General features: G+C 44.2%; 1 protein-coding gene across 1 annotated transcript; it reads left to right on the top strand.

The window, feature by feature from the left end:
• Positions 1 to 4,119: 4,119 nt before the first annotated feature.
• EDN1 (endothelin 1) lies at positions 4,120 to 9,022 on the top strand. The gene is made up of 5 exons (XM_061346500.1): positions 4,120 to 4,502; positions 4,720 to 4,873; positions 5,825 to 5,983; positions 6,267 to 6,374; positions 7,731 to 9,022. The coding sequence occupies exons 1-5, from the start codon at positions 4,439 to 4,441 to the stop codon at positions 7,867 to 7,869; spliced, it is 624 nt and encodes a 207-aa protein (XP_061202484.1). The 5' UTR covers positions 4,120 to 4,438; the 3' UTR covers positions 7,870 to 9,022.
• The last annotated feature ends 9,912 nt before the right edge of the window (positions 9,023 to 18,934 follow it).

Raw genomic sequence — 18,934 nt, 5'->3', positions numbered from 1 at the left:
ACATGCCATCCTGGCACCATGCAGGGTACTCCCTTGGCAGTACAGGTCACCCGCACAGGCCTGGAAGAGTTGTCTGCCTTATGTTACACCCACAGAGTTTAACCTTTTGCCTTGCTCTATTCTGCTTGCTGTTCCCACACAAGAGCAAACACAGAGTAAAAATGGAAACAAGAGGAGCTGCTACAGCTTGCTGGGACAGGGAACGTCCAAGCACCTCCAGCATCACCGTGGCTTGCTCCAGTGGGAAGTGGACACTCTTTCTCCCACAACCTCCAGGCAGAGACGGGCAGTAAAACTAGGGGGGGAAGTCTCTGTTAACTCTCACCTAAAAGTTGTGTGAATTCTTTATTCCCAGACTATATAAGCCTTTCCATTTTCCTACCTGATATTTCCCCTTGTTCAAAAATTGGCTTGGCTTCCAACGAAACATTTCCCTGATGCTTCCAGCTCTTTGTTGTGAAAAGTGTAAGTGGGAGGAAAATTTCCCAACAGTACCTCTGAAACCTGAATCCTTGCAAATCATCCCTGTGTTTCTGCTAATAACAATTTTAGCCCTGGGAGAAACCGTGAACTTTGCTCAGTAAAGTTGATTTTCTTCTCTATTGGAGCTCTCAGCTGGGTTTGATTTCTCTGTTTTAAATGGTATCTAGTCACTGCCACCTGGTGCCATGATATGTGTGGTCTGGAAGTGCTTTCTTTTCTCATCTGGCGATGGCTCTTCTGCACCAAGTGTCATATAGCTGCCACCTTCCTCCCTAGTTTAAATAAGAGTTTGTATGTAGAGTGAGTTTTGGAAGGAAAATCACCATTGATGGTATCAGGATGGGGAGAGGATCTAGCTGCATGCTGCAGACAAGTGAGGCTGAGGTTGCTGAATTAGTGGCTGACTTTTCTCCTCTTCTGAGCACTTTAAGAGGTCCACAAATGCCATGTGAGACAGGCAGCTGTGTCCTTTGATGAACGTCATCCACAGGAGATGCAAAAAAAATGAAGGAAGTTGGGTTGTGAGAAATTGTGCTTCTGCCAAAGGACCCTCATGTCTGTAAGGGGAATTAAATCCCTTTCAGGCTGGATTGTGACTGATGAGAATAAGCCTAAATTAGTCAGCTCTTTAATTTGCATGTTATGTAAAGGAGGAGGGGGAATCTCCCACCTTCCTCTTGTGTAAGAAGAGGCAGAGGGGGCTGGACGTCCCCTGAGAGGAAAGTAAGGCTTAAAGAGGGACAAGTGAAATAAGGGGACAAGTTATGCAACTTGCACTTAATTGAGAATTGTGTTTCAAATCTGCAGAAAACAGCATGTTGCTCCCCTTGTTCCCCAGACAGAAAGGCACAGTTTTACAATCTCCTTTTATTGTTTTGCTGATAAGCAGGCATTTCACATTTCTGACACTGTACAAAATGTCCTTTAGAAAACTCAGTAAGCACCATCGCTTTTTCCAAGTGGAACATTAAAACCAGAGCCTGGCTGGCCACCTAAGTTTTTACCCCATAACACAGTGCCTCAGCTGTGGCTGGAAAGGGGAAAAGCAGGAGCAGTGAGCTTCAGCTCCTGCTTCCACCCTCACCTAAACGGGCAGCAGGGCAAATATAGTGCAAACTTCCCAGCTCCTGGGGCAAGCTGGCTTGGCATGTACAAAGACAGCTTGTCAAATACCTTTGTATAATCACTCATGTCTTTGTATTTCCATTCTGCAGACAGTGCTAGCCAAAGTTTAGTCCTGCTCTGCTTATTCTGTAAGGACCCCTACTGTGGCCCATACTGTTACAGACTCCCACTATAAACAGCTATAGACTGAGCAAATCTTCCTTCTTTGGCAAAACTCCCAAAGGGTATTTCTGTGAGGCACAGGTCCACTCAGTACCTCCTGGTGTCGAGGAAAGGGTCAGGGGTTTACCTCTTCCTAGCCTGGCAATCCCCGCAGCCTGACATGACCCAACCCCAAGCCACCAGCAACTGAACATCAATTTGGTTTTGCAACAGGAATAGCTTGATCCTGGTTAGTTTCAAGATCTGAAAGTAGAGCTATCAGAAATCACTGAATCAGAGGATATGGATCTCTGACAACAACTACATTTATGAACCCTTACCAAAAAAAAAAAAGGTGAAGATTTTTGGGTTTGGTTTTAAAACAAAACAAAACAAAACAAAAAGAAAAAAAAATAGCACCTCCAGAGGTCCCTTCAATAAGTTTGTGCTTTGCTACTCCAAGGAAATATGTATGTCGTTTTTGCCAGCTAACAAAATACTTTCTGACAAGGCATTTTGACAAAGCTGAAAATATCTTTGACAGATGCAAGTCATTTTGGCTTCAAGTACACATCTCAGAAAAAGGAATCTCAGACAAAAAAAAAAAAAGTTTTTTTTTTTTTAAGTAAGTGCTGGCATGAAATTCAGTCTTCAAGTGACAGGGCTGGAAAGGCTGTGCATTTTTTGTATTCTATACAGGACAACAGCTATCTTTCAACCCACACAAATGCTTTCTGTTTTTTCTTTTTTTAAAGAAGAAAAACAAAAATCTATTTTCTTTCCCAACTTTCGGATACTGATAGTTTATTACTTCAGCTGGCTACGGTTACTTTTTACATGTAGCTAGGTGACCTCTGCTGGTAGACACTTATCATAACTGTAATAATTCACACACGTACCAATGCATTGGTATGCTGGTAAATGCTGCCCTACATACACAAAACGACAGCATACACAAGAAGATACAATCCCTGCTCAGAAAAATGAGACTCCCACGCTAGAAAAGTGTGAAAACAATATTGTCTAACCTAGCTTTCTCTACTGACAGATGTTTTAATAACAGGTATGACCATCTCAGGATGTGCCACTGGTGTTTAATCAGCATCCTGGTCTAAATGTTTGCTATTGCTTGGAAAGCCCCTACACTTCATCTTGTTAGAAGCGGGCAGGTTGTTCTGAGGGAAGGATTAGTCTCCACTTGCATTCCTTTCTTGTGCTCTTTCTCATACCATCTGCTAATAGCCATTGTTGGAGAAAGGATACCAGCTAAATGGACCTTTATTCTGACTCAGCACACTTGTAGACAGTATGTCTGCTATGATATGGCAGCACAGTACAATTTGATACTTACTTAAAAATAAAGAAAGCCATTCACCTGAGAGATCACAATGCGACTTGCAGTTAACAGCCTTAGTCTTTGTGATAGCCAAGGTCATTTCTATTATTACAGCACAGTGCACGGAAATACCACAAATACCAAGAGAGCCTTATCTATTTATCATAGGTGAAATTGGCACGCTTTGCAGCTCCACTTTGGATCACAGGCATTTGAGTTTGCTCGAGTTTATATTCAAAGGCTGGTTTTCTCAGCTGGGAGCTCAGTGGGTTTCATGCATGTATGTAGTTGCCCTGGCATTGATGCGGCAGTTTCTCAAGTGCTCAGCTTCCACTCTGACAGCTCAACACAAGGCAGCAAACATAAACACGTGGGGGCAAAACTCACCCTGACCTTGCCAGAGTAGCAGAAGGACCAAACCCAAATGCTGTGCATGGGTCTTCCTGCTTCCCGACAACACATCCCCGCTTGCCACGTTAGAAAAGGGGTTATACCTAACTCCTCACAGCTGCTGCCTAACCCCAACCACTTCAGACTCCGGAGCCCACCCGGCTGGGGTGGGACGGAGGGGACGTCGTCGGGTCCTTCCCTCGGGGTAGCGGCAGCCGGAGCAGCGAACCGAGCCCCCCCCCTCCGGGCGCCGGAGCCGCTGCAAGGAGCGCCGCGAGCCTGAGGGGCGACCGCGACACCTCCACCGCGGGCGGCACCGAGCCTGCAGCCGCCGCCGCCCGGCTCGCCCCACTGTTATAACAACATCAACAACAAACGCGGACAATAATCACAATAATTATTATTGTTGTTATGGCGAGCGCCAGGGTGCCCTGCGCGCCTCCTCCAGCCGGCTGAGGCGGCCGCCAATCCGCCCTCAGGTTCGGGGCGCGGGGCGCCTCCTGGCGGCCCGCCGCCAGCACAGCCCGCGGGGCGCCCCCCTCCTTCCCGTCCCGCTCCGCTCCGCTCCTCCCAGGCCCCGGGTCGCCCCTTGGCCCCCCCGGCCGCCGCCGCCGCCGCCCCCCGCCGCTCTGAAGTTTGCAGGCGATTTCCTTTCCAGGCCGCCCTTATCTCGGGCCGCACGTTGTCGTGCGGTGACTAATAGCAGAATAACATTGTCTCGGGATAAAATAGCGCCGGGGCTGTTTACCCGCTCCATGGGGGTTCGCTATAAAAGGGCGCCGGGGACCGCTGCGCCAGCCAGACGCACCGGGGCGCACCGAGCCGCTGCCTGTCCTAGCTCCGTGCCCCGACGGGGACGAGACACGAGCCTCCGTGCAGACGCTGCGAGAGACTTTCGCCCCTTTTTTCTCTTTTACTAATTTTCCCTCCTTTCCTATTCCCGTCCGCTCTTCGCTGCCTGCTATGGATTATTCACAGATGATCGTCTCGCTGCTCTTCGTGCTCTGCCCGGGGCTGCTGCCGGCAGGTAGGTGCCGGTCGCCAGCCACCCGTCGTCGGTGCCGCCGCCCGGGCTCAGCTCCGGCCCTGCGGGTTTCTGCCGGGTGACACCCCGGCTCCGTGCCGCCGGGCATCGCGGGGAGGGAGCCCGAGGAGGCTGAGGGTGCGCCGGGAGGGACTGTCGCCAGAGATGCGCGGGGTGCGTGGTGGCCGCGGGTGCTGAGCTCTGCCGCTCCCTCCCGCAGCCCCCGGAGCCGAGGCGGCCGCCGCGCCGACACCCCTCGCCGCTGCCACCGCCGTCGCGCACCGCCGAGCCCGGCGCTGCTCCTGCTCCTCGCTGATGGATGAGGAGTGCGTCTACTTCTGCCACCTCGACATCATCTGGATCAACACCCCCGAGTGAGTGGACTGGGGGGCTTCGGCGGTTCCCGAGTGATGGGTTTCCATTTGGTTGGAGAAAAGGGCGGTGGGGGTACATGGGTCAAAATTAAGAACCACAAAATCCTCTGCAGAAATTGCACGGGGAGGAAAGATAGTTATTTGCACCGTGTTTTTTACTGCTTCCCTGCTTTTCTGCGGAGTTTAGCAGTGAGTGTTAACAGGAGAAAGCGAGCAGGATTTGACCACTTAGATTGATCAGATAGCTCCTAATAGCCCTAACACACCTGCGTTCTTAAAATCTGAGCAGGAGTATTTACTTCGGGTGCTGCTCAGCAAAGTCTGTGGGATACTTTTTGCTATGAATCAGAAGCAGACAAAATACCAGAAGTATGATTTTGCCAGCCTGAATCTGTCTGACCATTTTTCTTCCCGACAAGCTGGGAGGCTAGAAGGCTCGTTTTGACACCGGGTGGCTCCACACCCCTTCTTGCTGCTCTGTCCTGCAAGTTAAAGCATCCCACATGTTAATAGGGTTATGTAGTGTCCATTTCAGCTGTCTCCTCACCAAAATGTAGTAAGCCAGAGCCTCGCCTAACACTGCAAACACTGTCTGCAGTGATTTGTTTTGCTGCTGAGCACAGAGGACCTGTTCCTCACTTTTATTGCTACTTTCACGATTTGAAGTTACCAAAGTTCAAAGAGATGAGATTTTACTGCTTTCTACCGTGCAGGGAGGCACAGCAGCCTCATGAAATCTCAATTAAAAGGCCATTAGCCTTGTCGGTATACATGCTAATGTTGCAGGATCATCAGAAACATTTTCATGGAAACTGTGACCAGCAAGGCATTCCCAACCCCCCAGCCTTTACTCATGCAATCAATCCCATTGATGAGATTGCCCAAAATACCTCACTGTTTTTAAGCCACAGAATTATTTGAATTACTTTCATGTTGTCTTTCTGATCATAGGAAGACTGTTCCATATGGTCTCGGAGGCCCTTCTCGATCCAGAAGATCACTGAAGGACATGGTGCTGGACATTCTTGCTGATCCTAGCAGCAGATGCCAATGTACCAACCAGAAGGACAAGAAATGTCTGAATTTCTGCCAGACAGGAAAAGATCTCTGGTGTGTCTATTGTTGCTACTTTTTAAAAGGCTGTGCATGTTAAAAGGGGTGGATTATGGTAGACTTACTCATTTTGGCGCTTGCTGAGCGAATAATTTCCTCAAAGCCATGCCTCCTACCTGAGTGCTCACACTGCTATGATACATACTATGGTTTGGCTCGGAAAGGTTGCTTATTACATGCCTTGAGAAGTGGTTGGTGAGATGCCTCACCTTGTGGACTACATACTTGTTTGGTTGTTGTGCTTTTTTTTTTAACAGCAGCACCTTATCCCTTTTAACAGGGCTCAGTCCACAGCAGAGAAAACCTCGCATCACCGCAACAAAGGTGGCAATTGCATTGGATCCAAATGCATGAGCCGACGGCTTGTTGACAGCAAGAAAATGAAGCAGTGAGTTTCTTCTCATTCTGTTGTAGTTCCCCGGCATAGCAATAGAGAGCACAGTTCACCTGCCTTTGGGTCAGTGTGGGCTTAACTGTTGATTTTAGCTTGAGAGTTAGAGGAGTCAATGAAGATATCTTGAGGGCTTTTCTTTGTGCAGTGGTGTGTTAGCTTGTGAAGACATGAGCGCTGAGCTCTATATAGCATCCTCCATTTGTTTAGGGGAAGAAGACTTATCTGTAGGCCTAAAGATACACCTAATTCAGAAGAGCATGAAATAATGAAATACTGACAGAAATAAATAGAGCCTGTTATTTTACTGGGTTCATGTACCCTCGTAACTGCTTGCAAATATTATGTTCCAGCTGTTCTAACGTGAAGCTGAATCAGAATGCCTTTTCTTAGATACTTTACTCCATTTTACTGGAGGGAAAGAAAAAAATATTATTGATCTACCCAGAGTTTGAATATAATATTTATTCTGGCTGGTGCGGCTGGCTTTTTAAAGGCAGAAGGTGAATCTCTACCTACCATATCTCCTTACATTGCCTGATAAACATACGTAAAATGAATACAGGATGTTAGTGATGGTATTACTGCAAAAAGATTGAGGAAGGGGAAAATGAAGACTAAATTCACATTGGAGCCCAATTTAATATTTGAGATTATGAGTAAATTTCAGGACTGCCCTTTGAGGTCTGTGCATAAGATGAGTGGCAGTAGGCAGCAATATCGCTCCAGAGTGAAATTCAGAGACATATGCGTTGGACTTGGTGAAGCTATGAAGCCAGCTTTGAAGTTGAGAGTTAGTACAGCTGTATTCAGACAAATGTCCATGTAAAAGTGTGGCATACAGAAGTATGCCCATGCAAAAGAAGGCTCTTCAGGGCTACTTTCACAAGCAGAACAGGATTTATGACAGCAGGCAGCCTGATGATTTTGAGTGAGACTGAGGCCCTAGGAGTCTTAAATTATTTTTGAAAACGGGGCCTGCTTACTTACTTACTTGAAAAATGCACCCATTCATTGGAATCCGGATCAGGTTTACCTAAAAGAAATAAAAACAGCTGAAAAGAGTAATACTGAAGACCTCTTCTTCATAGCTTACATGCTATTTAAGGAAGTCTAGGGTGTCCAGTTTTGAGTATTTTAACTTATTTTAATGTTAGCATTTAAATGCTGAATATAATATTTCAAGTGGCTAAGGTTAACGTAATTTGGACAGAGGTATAGCAATCAGGAGTTTCTGAGGATCCTGTAGCAGAAATCTAGACTGAAGTTTATTTAAACAAAAACTTAATGTCTGCACACTGGAGATGCATCTTCATTATTGTAATAATAAATGTCTATTTCTTGGTTTTGTAGGCTGGAAGCCATTGGTAATAGTATCAAAGCTTCCTTCAGTATCGCAAAACTGAAGGCTGAGCTCCAGAAAGGGCGGAAGCTGAAACATAACAGGGTGAACAAAAGGCAAAGCTTCTGGGAAAGCCTGAAAGCATCCTAGTGAGAAGATCACCTGAATCTTTCTCCATCACACTTGCTGACAAAGCACCACCAAAACTCTCTCTTGACTTCTAACATTCCACAATTGTGAAGGGTCTTTCTGTCCAAGTGTTTGCACAGCAGAACAAAACACAGAGGAAGTCCTATATTTGGAGGTATAAAAGGAAAAGATTTCATCATCTTGGAATTCAGATGGATGGGTAGAGGGGGTGAAGGGAAATCCACATGTAACATACATGAAAAGCCATCTTTCTGAAAAAACACCTGAATATTGCCTCTGGAATGTTACCCATTAATTGCGCAGCCTTCAGGGTCTACATCAAAAGCATCTTGCAAGGAAGACCTCAGAGATGCGCTTAGAAAGGACAGAAAGCAGGATCTGAGTGGACAGACTTCAGGTGAAAAACTCTACCTTTTGATTAAAATGCAAAAATGAAAGCCACAGTGCTACTTTAATCAGGACTTACTGCATATCTACGTGTCTACCTCGTGTACTGTTTGTTGCACTCCTGCTAGAGTATTTTTACACCTTGTTATTGCCTTTACTAATCAGCTGCAACCCTTTGCCTTTTTTCAGAAGTCTAGTTTACTTGTACAACCAGAGTTATCAGAACGTGGGTTAGGCACTGTGGTTGTTTGCATAGTCAAATCCTTTGGGTTTAGATACCAAAGGACTCTTCAGCATAAAATAAAAATTAGAGAACACTACTAGGTTTCCCATAACAAGAATATTTGGCTAACTGAAGTTCTAATAATAGAGGTTGTTGTGTCTTACATTGCACCAAAAATACACTGAAGTGGGGATGTAGCAGAGGCTGTTGTGAGATATGTTCAGTGCCTTGTTTGGTAGAATTGTGTTGAGACAAAGGGTTGTTTTGAATTATGTCAAAAGGCTAATATTAGGTGAATGTTTATAGCAGTGAATTTATTCACATTGTTGAATTTGCTGACAGGTTGAATCTTATGTGTTTATTTTTTTGTGTGTTTTATATTTATATTCACACAAATTCTTCATTATATTTACCATGTTGAATACACATTGAAGTAGGCCATATTGGTCTATGCATGTTTTATGTATTTCTGTATGAAATTGGAAAATGCTTTATGCCTATCAAGGTAAATATCTCCAGAAATAAATATTTTAAATTACTGTATTGGTTTGGTTTTCATATGTCCTGCTTTTTCATTGGCTGTGACTCTGTGATCATGGAGGTAGATTGCCCCACATACAAAGCTGACCTTGATGAAGTGTGTACTTTTAAGTGAGATTAGCTAGATTGCAACACAGAAATTTAGTGCTAAATGTAAGACGACAGATAAGGCTTGTTCTAACTTCAAGCCATCTTATCAAAACTTCATGGCAAAATTTGAATTGGCCAAATGAATTTATCCTGGTGCAGCATTCTCACGAGTGATGTCTTTTTCATCCAGTAGTACAGTCTTTTGTTGAATACAGTGTACCATTAAAATTTGACCAGTAAGTGGTTAGATATAGATCAACTAGAGGAAAAAATGCACATGCTGAATGCTTTGTGGGCTATATTGGACTAGGCAGTGTTATGTTACTTACTGCCATGCTATCCTGAAAGTCTCAGCCCAGCCCATGCAAGTTAAAGACTGAAACCATAATGGAACCTGACTCAAGCCCAGGAAAGAGCTAGAGTGATAGTTAAACTTTGCAAGTCTCCAAACATTGCCCTAAAGTGGTTATAGCTGGAAAGATGCTTAAAGAAAATAAATGCATTTAATAATCTGTGATCCTATGGAAAACAAAACAAAAACAAACAACTGCACGAGAGTTAAGTCTATGGGCAAAATGGAGTGATTTGATTTAAAAAAAAAAAACTTCTACAGGCAACTACAATACAAGGTGTGTGACACAAACACTAACATTAAAATTTCCCCGTTAAAAATTTCTGAAACTGTTCTGGGTTTCTTGTTAGTATTCATTTGGTTGCAACGTTTTTCACACCAAAGCACCATAAGGCTGAATAAAGCCTATATTATGTTTCCTTCACACTGTTCTGCTACATTTTGGGACAGTAATTCCATGGAGAGATGGCAGTGCTGGCACCCTGGGTCCGACGGAGAGTGGGAAAGAATCGTGAGCCCCTGCTCTTTTGCAGGGCAGGATGCAGCCCCTGGAGCCACCCTTTGATGTCTGTATCACCAGTGCTAACTGCTCAGGATGCGTATGGATCAGTAACGTCTGTCAGGTGTGAAGAGACCTCACTAAAGCTCCCTGTTTTCCCATTTCTTCCCCACCAGTAGTTGCCTTAAGCAGGGAAAATAAAGCAAGTACTCGAGGTGCTGCTTCTTACCCAGCCAGGTGAGTGGGTGGTGTGGGGTGCCCTGCTAGGGAATGGGCTGTGAATTGACAGCCCATCCCAGTTGCTCCTGTTTTCTCTCCCAAAAGAGAGTGGCAGGAGAGCAGTGATTCTGGGAGCAGAGTTGTGCCACAGCAGTGCCTGTGATGTTATTAATATTGGCTATCTGGATTTTGTAGATGGCCAGGGTAAATGATGCTGTAGATGGGCTTTAATAGCCCAAATTCCTGGCCAGCTGCTTAAGTGATTCTTGAGACATCATCCTAAAAATAAACTTGTTCTTTTTAGGGTTTACTGTGTTCATGCCTAGACTCAAAAGCTGGCTTTCATCCTCCTTTCCTTCCCTGTGAACTGACCCTGCTGCTTGATTATGCTGCAGCTTTGTGTAACGATGGGCACCCACTGGCCCCTTGGAGAAGGCATGGTCCCAACAGCTGTGCAAGGTAAAGCAAGACCCCTTCACAGCACTGAGCCTGAGCAGCAATGCAAAGAGCACAAGGAGGGTGAAATACTTCTGTGCCATCGGTTTGCAGTCTTTGGGGAGAGTGCCTGAAACCATTTCTTACTGCCCAACCTGCTACTGTTCATGTGCAGCAGTGGCAGAAGGGGATTTGCCCCTGTCCCAACCCCATGGTGTTTATCTTCTGTCATAGGAGCATAAACTGCAGTTTACCCTGGCTTGCACTAATGAACTGGACCAAAAGCTAGAATTTAACAGTCTGCTTGTCTCACTGAATAAGCAAAAGGGAATATAAAGCATTTTAACTCAAGGCTGGCTCACAGACAAGTACCAGGATATCTGCCCCAGAGGTTTGCCCCTTCGCAAAGCAAGTTCCATAGCAGAAAGAGAATCAATAACTCAGGCCAGAACCCTTGGTGAAAAAAGAGAGGCATGGTATGTGCTGGGATTTATGGCACTGAACACAGAGGAGTGTGAAAGTACATTCTTACTTATAATAAACGACCTGAGCAAAAAAATATTCTACCTGAAGCCAATGGAAACATTGTGCTGACTGCAGAGGCAAGGCTTCAGAGTCAGAGCTCTCATTCTTCTGACTGGAACTAATCTCACTTCTCTTAAAAAGTAAACCTTTCTATCATGTTCTATCTCCTTTTTAAGTGAGAAGTTCTTCAAGTCAAGGATGAAATTTGAGAAGGACGAAGGGAAGCATATAGAGAAGAAGGCCACCACTGTCTAGCATAGCCATACCCTAATGGTCCCAAAATATGGCTAATATACGGGTAAAATTCAGCTCAGATCAAGAGCAAGGAAAGACCCCATTCCAGAGCTGTTATCAAGTTGTATCTCCCTCCTCTCCTTTTTCCTGTGTTCAGCATGGACATTTCTGAAAAAAGTTTTACAGGAAAGGACAAATATTTCTCTCCAAAATTTAGCTTGCTGTACTTATTTTTATTCAATGCTGTCTGTAATTCTTTCTTGCTCAGTTGGTTTATTTTGATTTTCTCTGGATAAAGGGTGTTTTGACTATATATCAAAACAAGGTATACAATGAAACAAAGCTTCAACATGTGAGTCAGGCTTCAAGTCAGGAAAATACTACAATGCTACTGAAATTCTTTCCATCTTATCTACATAATTCTGACCTAATTTTTCCAGAAATGGCTACTCTAATCCGTACCGTGCTATCATGAACTGCTCTGAAATAATTCATGCAGGATGTCCTAATGTTGCCTATAGAAGTTACAAATACCAGTCTCTTTGTTAATGTTTCCTTACATTAGGATAAATTTAGCCACCACAACACACTTCTATATTTACAAACACAGAATGAGCTAGATAAACCACTGTTCGAATGCTATCTGATATTTACTTTCTTCACACTCAGCTGTTTGTGTATATAAAACCATATCTATTCTGACTTCGCTTGCATCATGGAGCTATTATTAAGTTCTTGGGTAGAAATCCAGCTTCCATGCTCAGCCAATATCTTTATTTAATTTACTGTTCTTCCTTTGTGACCTAGGAAATAAAAGCATGGGGGTTTTGATTAATTAGAGGAGAATGCTTGGAAGCTGCAATGGTAAGTATGCAGAGAGACAGAGCCCCATAGATAAAGTACAAAGATACTGGCAGGATCATTTTTCCTGAGGTAAACATTGTGCGAATGACATTTTGGAAACTTAGAATGGGTGTTCGTGTCTTTATTTTATATCTCTGATCAAATCTGAGTTTGGTGAAAAATGATAGGGAAGTCTATTTTGCTATTTCTCAATATGGTTAAACAACCAGTTGGTATGTCTTAGTGTTGTGCCTGGGACAAGTTCCCTTGCTCTGATCAGGTCAAGGAGACCTGAATTCTGCCTGAAGCCCATTGGATCAGTCGGTCAGCTAACAACTCCCTCAGCTTTAGAGGAATCTTTTGTGCCAGCGAAAGTGAGAGCAGAATTTCACCCAAAAAGGCTTTGTTCTTTCTGGTACCACCACAATGAGAGCAAACAGACACTGATTTGCTGATGCTAGCACAGGGTTCCAGTGGCCTTTGCTGCTCTTGATCTGGGTTTGAGGGGGGATTTTGTTGTTGTTTTTTTTTTCTCCCTACAAGCATTTCCTAGAAACAAATTACAAAAGCAGCACTTTGGTAAGCAATGGGGCAGTTTGCCTCTGGCTCAAGAAAGCTGCATTCAGAAATGAATGAGCCCTGTGGAGTTTGTGGTTTCATTGACCTCTCCAACTATTTTGGGGGCTACAGAAATGATTTAAGTTCACCAGCTGTAATTCAAGCCCACACTGTTGTTGTTGTGCTTTTCCCCCCTAGGAAATGAAAAAACAAAACAAAACAACCAAAAAGCAACAACCCAACCCTAAACCTAATTTTTTTTCTAGCTAAATGAAATATGTATGTTTTGTGCCAGTCACTAGAAACAAATCCAACCTCTAGTCTGGCAAGAAGAAAGCAGCACTGTATTTTGGTCATATATATTGGATTTATATTTTCCTCTGCTTTTTCCATCTCTTTTCAGAGTCACAAGTCAGCCAAGCCCTTGGTGAAGGGTCGATCGTGAAAAATTAGCCAATACCCTAAGGACTTGTGCAAAGGTAGGCACTTGCATCAAATGTTCTGATGGACTAGAGCTTCTGCTTTTGTCATCTTTCTCGTCTTCATTTGAGTCCTGTTGTTGCAAGAGATCTGTTTTTCTTTCACTTCTTATTTTCATCTCCTCTTATTTCCAAAAGAAGTATAAAGCAGTGATATTTGCAAACTAGACAGCAAAATAGGGACAGAAAAATCTGGCAAACAGTGCTTGTTGCATTCTTATCAGAAATGTGCACGCCTTTAAGTTGTGTATGACCTATGGAAGGATTTCTAAGTGCCTGAGACCTCTTACAAGTGATTTAACTAACAAGGCTCAGCCCCATAAAGAATCAAACTCTGTGGTCATCAGCTGCTCATGGAAATGTGGTCATGTAAGTGTGGACAGACTGCCTGGGAGCTTCGAAGAATCCAATGTGCTGGATGCTTTGCAAACCAAACTCACTCCTCAAGAAAGTAAGGACTTCTCCTGTACTTTCTCATACCCTGAACTTGCTCACCCACTTTGGTGAGCATCACTCAAGTAGCATAAGCAAGCACAAAACAAGAACCACGATATTATCTGTGGGAGAAGTACTTTGACAGTGATTTCTGGGTTTTCCCCTCATGACTGTACATCTCATCTGACCTCAAGGGAGACATCTCTTTCCTCACACATGGGCTGTCCAGCACAAACATCAGGCAGATTACTTCATTATGTGGCAAGGGCAAGCAGGGATCAAAGAACCCATGCAGCTGAAAAGAGTGATCATCGCTGGACTGCAAAAAGCCCACCCTGCATGATGATACTGCCAGCATGATCCTTGGGGGACAGGAGAGAGGGTGGCTGCAAGTCACAAGTCACACCAGCAGCCTTGCTCAGTGCCCTGGAAATGTAAACCACCCTTCCCACATGGCTATGGGTTCGCCCTGGGTAATGCCATGCAGGCTACTTTGCAATGGCATCTGCTCTTTCAGTACCTATGGTCTCAAAATGACCCCATGGATTTTGTCAGTGTCTTATAGTAGACTTTTCTGAGAAAGCATCTCAGCTAGGAGGGCTCTTCACACACCATTCATGTGAGTTTGGGGGTATGCCACTTATATCACCAGCCCAGAGGTTTTTTGCTGTATCAGTCATGGAGTGATAGTGTATCATAGAATCATAGAATAGTTAGGGTTGGAAAGGACCTTAAGATTATCTAGCTCTAACCCCCCTGCCATGGGCAGAGATACCTCACACTAAACCATGTCATCCAAGATTCCATCCAACCTGGTCTTGAACACTGCCAGGGATGGAGCATTCACAACTTCCTTGGGCAACCCATTCCAGTGCCTCACACCCTCATATGACTGTGAAATCCATGGACAACTCTACAGAGGTCCATGTTTCTTCCATGTATTCATAAGAAAAACCTTTTCATGATTTTCCAAGAAATTTTACTCCCATATCTTTGTAAAATTTTATACCTTTTCCTGAGGACTTGACCTTCTGGTTTTCCTCCCGGTTATCTACTAACCATTTCATCGTTTTCGGAACACATCCATATGGATGCTTTGCAGTGTTGTGCTCTCCAGTGGCTTCCAAATGTGCATTTAGGCTGTTAACTTACTTTTACTTAACCTTGAATCTGCTTCATCCTAAGCACAAGGACATCTTTCACCTGGCTGAGAAACAAAGTGCCTGGGAATGCTGCCTTTTGCTCTGAATTGGCAATGAATTACGGATTGCTGGTTCTGGTGTTGACCCTTTAGGCAAGTCAGAAAGTTGGCTGGATGTTACTATACAGTAAAAATTCATTCTTTGAACTAACCACTTTCTGCTGAGTAATTCTTTCTCTCCGCAAACATTTCTATAAATGTCTATACGTGCCCAAGGGTCAACTTTTTTTCGCTAGCCCTTTATTTTTCTTCTCTCAAGCATTTCTCTGTTGTCCCTGTGACCAAGCACAGCTTTTGTGAGCTGCCACCGCATGAAGCTGTGATTGTAGCTGTTTCTTCAACCTGTGATCCGTGAACATCTGAAGAGCCATGAAACATGATTAAGGAATGTAAGTTCATATGTGCTTTAATACAACTGCATTTGTGAAATTCCTGGAACAGCTTGGACTTCCACTGGAATTCTTTTCATGGTCCACATTACAAATTAATTAAACCTGTGTATTATACATGGAAAGGAGGTTTGAAAATGGTTGCAAACTAAAGCTGTCAGCATACGAGAGTGCAGAATTGAGTCCCACCACATAGCAAATAAGAAAAAAACACTGATTAAAAAAAGTATGTAATTGTATAACTACAGTACCAGGTACTGCAAAGTGTGTTTGCAGCAGTGTACATCAGGGAAAACTTCAAGCGTTTACCAACTCCACATGTGTACCTGTAAGTATAGGAGTATGCGCAATATAATGAAATGTAACATAAGGTAAAGCAACGTATCAATAAGGAAGATCTTTCTGATGTTGTACAACACATTTTGGATCCACTTCCTATTGACAGAAAACTCCAGACCCAAGTGGATGTCTGCCTTGATGTCTGTCTCTTTTTCCCCTGTTTAATCCAGCAGAACTCTGGTCAGGATAGAAAAATTCTGTTGGTGCCCTTGCAAAGGATGCTTTAAAAAAGGGTGCTGCTGTTTATAGCACCCTGCCCAAGCACTGTTATGCAGAATAGTTGCTATTGCCCAGGCTCCTAGTCTGTTCCAACAACCTCATGTTGTTTATATGGATTATTTTACTATTAGGTATACAAAGTATATTTGCCTTTGGTTTTCCCTCTCTGGACAGCACAGTTGGAGAGCTCTGAATGGTTTATTGGCTAATTAAGAACAGACCACAGGTTTTGGTTGGGGCTTTTTCTCCCTTCTTTTTGTGGCATTCCGGTTTGTTTAGCTGCTCAGCAGGGATTTGACAGGGGAATTGTTAAGGAGACAAAGAACCTCTGGCTTGGGTGACATTAGTGTGCTAAGAGAGGCCTCCTTTTCACCTGACAGCCTAACCAAATTGGATCAGGTATCGGAAAGACTGACAAAACATTGGAGGACATGAAATACTTAGCAAATGACTGACCGTACATCCTACCTAGCTCTGGCTACAGTAAGAACTTTGCAGGAGAGCTGATGCAGAACTGCCCTTCTCCCTCCACCTGACAAGCTCAAACAGGTGATAAATTACCAGAACTAATTGTTGCCTTGACAGGCCTTTGATCCCTGGAAGAGTCAATTTATAAATGATGAGCTCCCTTTACATGCCACTGCTGATGGAGCTGTTGAAACAGTTATAAAATCAATAATCCCTGTGGTCTGGTGATCCTTTAGTTTTCTCCCATTTGTTCAGGAGACAGTCCAAAATGTGTGTAAATGCTTATTTCTGTCTCTTCCCAGCACCCTGCCCAGAAAAAGCCAGGCATTGCTGTAAGTGTGAGGCTTGGTAAAGAAGGAGAGAAAGCATCTGAAAAGCAGGCCAGTCAGATGAACATCAAGTAGGAAGCAGGATGCTCTCCAGATCCTACTCTCAGCCACTCGGGATGGTCTCTCCAGGAAGAGAAAACTGCCAAAAACAAGGGCAGAAAGGCAAGGTAGGAAAAATTTGGACAATAAACAGCATCATGGGGAATGGCAACGTCTTTCAGTGGAACTGAAATCCCATTTATGGTCTCTGGTGTCCAGCCTCTACAGGGAGCCCAGATAGTCTGTTCTTGGGGCCACGCTGCCTCTCTGAGAGGCACAGCTCCCAGCAGTCTGCTGGCACACATCTCCTTCACCTGTGGCCATCTGGTTATGGTACAGCAGAGTGCCAAGAGCTGGGCTATATGACCTAATCTGCATATGGCTTTAAGTGTCCAGAGTCCACCCTACCCAACAAACGATGTTTTGTTGAGTGTGAATTTGGTTTCACCAACTTAAGGGATAAGCCAATATTTAGCCAATAGGTGGGTGGGATATCAAGTGTAGAATTTGGTCCTATACCTGTATTGCAAGAGCATATCATGACCACCACGTGACAGAGAAGCCTATGAAACCTTGCCCTTGGATTGTTTGAGCAGGTTGCTAGTTCTTTTACAAGAACCTCTTTACAGAGTAGTCAGGAAACTCCAGAGGTCTAGTATCTCTTACGCAGTCCTTTTACAGCTCCCTTTTTTTTTTTTTCTTTTTAACTAAGTATAGGAGGATACTTCAAGGAAGAGGAGATCAAGCTATGCTCTCAGCTCTGACAAGTCACCATAACATCAGTGATTTGGATGCTATGCTGACTAGCACAAGGCAGCACCAAAGCAGAAATGGTCCTCCCATTCAACAAGCCTTCTCTGAGTAAGAGGCTTCTCCAAGGCCTGTAGGTGTGAGAGGGACAATGGCCATCACCAGCAGTGGCCATGCAGAGAGAGGAACAATGTTTCATTTCAACTGGAAAGAAAATCTGGCTGAATTCTGTTGGGTCCTTCACAGGAAAGCCTATTGTTTTTAAACAGGAGACAAAAAGGCTGATGCTCACTGCTCAGTATGAAGGATTGCAAGCACTTAGCTTCCAGCAGCCCACCCCACAGGGAGTGCCAGCAGCACCACCATTGGATTAGAAGGAAAGTCCTTTGCCTGCTTTTGCTGATGTTTGTTTATTTTCCAGTTGTGATAAAAAAACAGGAGTGCTGCAAAATGGCCTGGCTTACTCCTGGGAGCAATGTTTGCAGGCTTGGACCCAGTGTCATTACCACTCACCAATTCTGGAAAACAGAGCCTAGTAGTCATAGGTCTGCCTCATCTGGAAACCTTATTTGCATACAATCCTGTATTCCAGTACAAGCACTTTTTCTGTGCCTGATCATTCTGTTGACAGAATGCTCACTAGAAAAATGGACCACCACAGCCTAAGAGCATGCATGCGGCTGGAACAATAGGAGGTGCTGACTGATGCTTCACTTTCTGTCCTTCCCTGACAGCTTGAACACAAATGTGAGGTTTTATAATGCGGTTCAATGTGATTACTCCAGAGCTGTCTGGGGCCTGGCCACCAAGGCTTGCACTTACCACAGTCTGAAGAGGTGATCATCCCTAAGAGTGAAACTCCCCTCTCCTGTCCTCCAGACTGAGGAACACTTGGACTGAATCACAGCATCTATTACAGAAATTAATGAGATGTTATTAATTGTAACTAGCTGTTACTAACTGAATGAAGGAAATGGCACATGCACATGGCTTACACAGTGAGATCCTGCTCTTGTCCAGCCTAGTTCTTCTCTGTCTTACCAAACTTGGAAGTTCTTCAGATCTCCAGCTCCAGTAGTGTGCAGGTGATCCATAGGGAGATTTTTCTTCAGGCCACAAGAAGGCCCTAGGGCTGGGAAATAAACATTAATAAATTCCTAAATTAATGTTGAATTGAGTTACATACAACATGCAGCTTTCCATTGAAGGGAGAACTGAAACCTTTTTGTAAAGTAAGAAAAAGTTTGGGGATGACTTTGCTTCACCAGTTTGTGTAGTAAATTGACAGAAGCTTGTGTAAGTTGACAGCCTGTGAGTGAAAGAGGAATCTACCTCAAAAAAAGCCGTTTATGAAACTAGGTCTACATTACAGCCTTAATCACTGTGCGTTCTAGGGAGCTACATCTTGGAAGGGGCAACAAGGCAGAGGTACAAGCAGTGCAAGAGCAAAATGAGACTGAAGGGACTCAGTCTGTACACCCTCTTGTTGCAAGAATGTGGCAAGCTCCTGCA

Source organism: Neopsephotus bourkii, unplaced genomic scaffold (assembly GCF_033783945.1).
Source record: "Neopsephotus bourkii isolate Nb327-2 ecotype Australia unplaced genomic scaffold, CSIRO-AGI_Nbou_v1 NB_272, whole genome shotgun sequence".
In the NCBI taxonomy this organism is placed as follows: Eukaryota; Metazoa; Chordata; class Aves; order Psittaciformes; family Psittacidae; genus Neopsephotus; species Neopsephotus bourkii.
The sequence above is the reverse complement of the archived record's forward strand: the minus strand, read 5'-3'. Positions and strand labels throughout refer to the sequence as shown.

Coding starts and splice junctions, on each gene's coding strand:
- EDN1 (XM_061346500.1), top strand. CDS start 4,439: ATGGATTATTCACAGATGATCGTCTCGCTGCTCTTCGTGCTCTGCCCG. Junction 4,874..5,824: donor ATCTGGATCAACACCCCCGA/GTGAGTGGACTG, acceptor TTCTGATCATAG/GAAGACTGTTCCATATGGTC. Junction 5,984..6,266: donor CAGACAGGAAAAGATCTCTG/GTGTGTCTATTG, acceptor CCCTTTTAACAG/GGCTCAGTCCACAGCAGAGA.